The 3,460-nt window shown below is 46.1% G+C and overlaps 1 protein-coding gene across 1 annotated transcript; it reads right to left on the bottom strand.

The window, feature by feature from the left end:
• Positions 1–2,135: 2,135 nt before the first annotated feature.
• LOC120699406 (germin-like protein 5-1) lies at positions 2,136–3,253 on the bottom strand. The gene is made up of 2 exons (XM_039983391.1): positions 3,000–3,253; positions 2,136–2,913 (listed from the first exon to the last, which is right to left on the bottom strand). Exons 1-2 carry the CDS (start codon positions 3,121–3,123, stop codon positions 2,372–2,374), a joined length of 666 nt encoding a protein of 221 aa, XP_039839325.1. The 5' UTR covers positions 3,124–3,253; the 3' UTR covers positions 2,136–2,371.
• Between the last annotated feature and the right edge of the window lie 207 nt (positions 3,254–3,460).

Genomic DNA, 3,460 nt, shown 5'->3' with positions numbered 1-3,460 from the left:
TCTATTGTAACTACCCGTACAGGAGTAGAACTAGTCGAGTAGAAGAAAACTACCCGATAGACATTGGGAAGGACTCTTTTAGAAGTATTCAGCTAGGATTTCCATGTAACCATGTCTCCCAGATTATAAGGGCTGGCAGGGACCCCTCCAAAATATAACCTAACCTAAGGCAATACAAACCACCAACAGGACATAGGTTATTACGCATCTCGCGGCCCAAACCTGTCTATAATTTTGTGTTCCTTGCACCATCGGTTCCAGACCTCGGAGAAACCCTGCCTACAAATCTACAACCTTGGAGTATTCCTAAGTGGGCTTGGCGGCTAAACACTGACATTGTTGCTGATCGTTTTAATGACCAATATGCGTTATAGCGCATTCGAGCAGTGAGTGGTGCACCATAGGGATCCGATCCTCAGCATGGACCGATTCCAAATACTACAAAGACGACGACACCTTATAATCCCAATGCCCATCGTCTTGTGTCTTCAGCGCAAGCTTCGACCAGTGGGAACTATCAGGCCGATTTCTTCGGATTTAAGGAGGATCTGGCTAACACAATTAAGACTAAGCTTGGGATTGATATGGGTAATTCGCGTTTTTATCAAAAATCATATCCTCCTGAATTTGTTTTGTTCCTTATATCGCTGATTGGCGTGTTCCTGAGTTCACTAAATTTAATGGTGATGATACTCATACGATTTGGGAACTTTTAAGTCAATATATATTGCAGTTGAGGGAAGCCGGTTTCCAGGATGGTTTGCTTGTGCGTTTATTTTCGTTATCTTTAATTGGAATCGTCTCCGGAATCTTTCGCCTTTGAGATCTTGCACCGGGAGAGGATCAATAAGGTTTTTGGGAAGCGCCCACCGCGACCGGTCAAAGATCTTCGTCACGGCTTGTCCTTCATCCAAGTGAGGTGCTGCGGTGAATCAGCGTCTGCGACACCGCAGCCTGCACTCCGTCTGCAGAACCATCTTCATCCCTTCAGCTTCGTTCGTCTTCCCGAAGGCTAAAACTCAGTACGTACAATGCTATTTATTCCAGTTCTTAATCATATTTTCTGATATTATGGTTATGAAGTGGTTTGCTGCTAGTATGATAGAGTTGTTCATGCTAGATCTTGTCATGCTCATGATTTGTTTATTTCAGAATTTAATCATGCAATTGCCTATTTACTCAGCGAACGGTGTAACTACACAAAGTGAACCCACTATATCTACACTTGATTCTTCTTTGTTTTGTAGAAACTTTAGGGCATTTAGTCTAATGTACTATTGTTCCTCCATGTGCTTCCAAACTAAATAATGGGTAGCATGAAGGAAAAGAAAAGAAAAGAAAAGAAAAAAAAGATGCTTTGATGTATCAGATACTCTCTGTCTAGAACTTATGCCACCAAAAACTATAACATTTTGAATACTACACTATGGTACAATTTAATTAATCGTTAAATTACGTTTTATATATTGATGGCAGTGTCCAAACTCCAAAATATGCTTTTTCGTGACTATATGAGACAATAGATCTTCAAAGTTTGAAGTAAACATGGATTTAATGCATTGCTGTCTTCTCCAGTTGACGAAATCAGCTTTCTACCAATTACAATAATGTGTGTCATTTGAGTAATCTCCCGTCGATCTTAAGTAAAGTGCTGCTGATCTTGCTAGCTCCGTGACATGTTGGGTCCAGGAATTGCTTGATGCGAAACTGATACTGATGTGCTGTTTTTGCCTGGCAAAGTTTCAAATGAGGGAAAAAAAAGGTTGATTCGTGTTTCAGCAGCACGCCCTTAAAATGGGGTCCCTACCCCCAACGACATGTGTCCCCTAAAAGCATGGTACCTTGTCCACTTGCTCTCATTCTTTTGCGATGTGCGGCATGCTCTGCATATTGACCGTTACGCGAATCCTTCATTAAAACAAATTAACAGAATAATTCATCTGATTTACATGTGTACAGAGAGTATTGTTGTACAATCTCAAATGTGATAGCATGAATTCATCAGGACATTCATTACTTCGTGTATTTTTTGTTACTTTTGCGGATAAAGAAGGACCTTTTTGTTTCTCTGGAGCCATCATATTCAATACAGAACAAAAAGGAGGAACCAGTAAAAGTTTGGAGCAGAAGGATCACACCAAAACACTGTCACCGTAATCAGTCAAATGATGATTGAATTTGCAGTCAACAAACAAGCTCCGACCCTGCAGCTTATTACAAGCAAGGAACGCCGACTAAGCTTTTTGTGCCTGCTGCAGAGCAGCATTACAGAGAAGAACAAGATGCAAAGTTGCAAATGGGTAAAGATACATGGACCGAACAAGTCACTGGAAAAGGAACATCGATTAGAAGCGCAAACTTTTGACATCACTTAGCTCTTTTTGGGAGCAAGCCTAGACTTGATCTTCTCCACCTCCTTGGTGCCAACCTGGAACGCCTTGGTGAGCACATTGTTGGGCACCTCCGGCGTGGCCGCGAACAGCGTCATGGCGAGGGACTGCGTGCCGGGCAGCTGGCTGTTGAAAGCCGATATGACGGCGGCGGGCGCGTCCCCGTTGTTCTTCTGGAAGTGTACCAGGCCGCGCGGGAAGACGAAGACGTCGCCGGCGGTGATGGTCTTGGCGACGAGCTTGTTCCCGGTTGTTATGAAGCCGACGTCCAGGGCGCCCTCAAGGACGAACACCATCTCGGTGGCGCGAGGGTGGGTATGCGGCGGGTTCAGGCCGCCGGGAGCGTAGTCGATGCGCGACATGGACACGCCGAGCGTGTTGAGGCCCGGCACCTTCTCGACATTGGCGCCGGTGACGACGGAGCCGTAGGTGTTGTTGGTGTTACCGGGGGCGGCCAGGCCTTTGTAGTAGAAGTCGTCCTCTGTCACGGTGGCCTTGCATGCGAACCCGTTCACCTTCACGGCTGCACATACAAGTTTGCTTGCTGCTTCGTTTTACCAATACCAAGGACCAGCTAGAAACCAAAGAAAAATGTGTTGAGCTACTCACTGGACGTGAGATCGGCGACGCAGATGTCCTGGAGCAAGTCGGGGTCGCCGGAGAGGGACGGGGAGGGGAGGATGACGAGCACGGCGACCACGGCAAAGGAAAGCGATTGAGAAGGAAAGGCCATTGCGAGCTTGCTCCTGTGCTCGCGTGCTTGTCTGTCTGAGTATTATGGCCCGGGACCACGGACCGCCCCTTTTCCTTACTCCCTTTTGTGGTTGCTCTGAATGGCCTTTGTTGGATGCTGAATGGACTGAATACATGGATCGTATTTATAAGTGGTGGGGACGACGACAAAGAGAGTGATGTGAGTGCCAAGGCATGTGTGTGGCAAGATTGCCCTTTCACCCCAAGAAATGTGCTGTCCGTGCGCATGAAGAGGTAGGAGAGGAGATTGCTGAAAGAGTACACAAGGAACAACGTGATAGGCTGGTTATTTTATTCCCCTTGTGCTGATTTCGAAC

This window comes from Panicum virgatum, chromosome 3K, assembly GCF_016808335.1.
Source record: "Panicum virgatum strain AP13 chromosome 3K, P.virgatum_v5, whole genome shotgun sequence".
Classification (NCBI taxonomy): domain Eukaryota; kingdom Viridiplantae; phylum Streptophyta; class Magnoliopsida; order Poales; family Poaceae; genus Panicum; species Panicum virgatum.
This window is presented reverse-complemented; position numbering and strand designations above follow the sequence as displayed.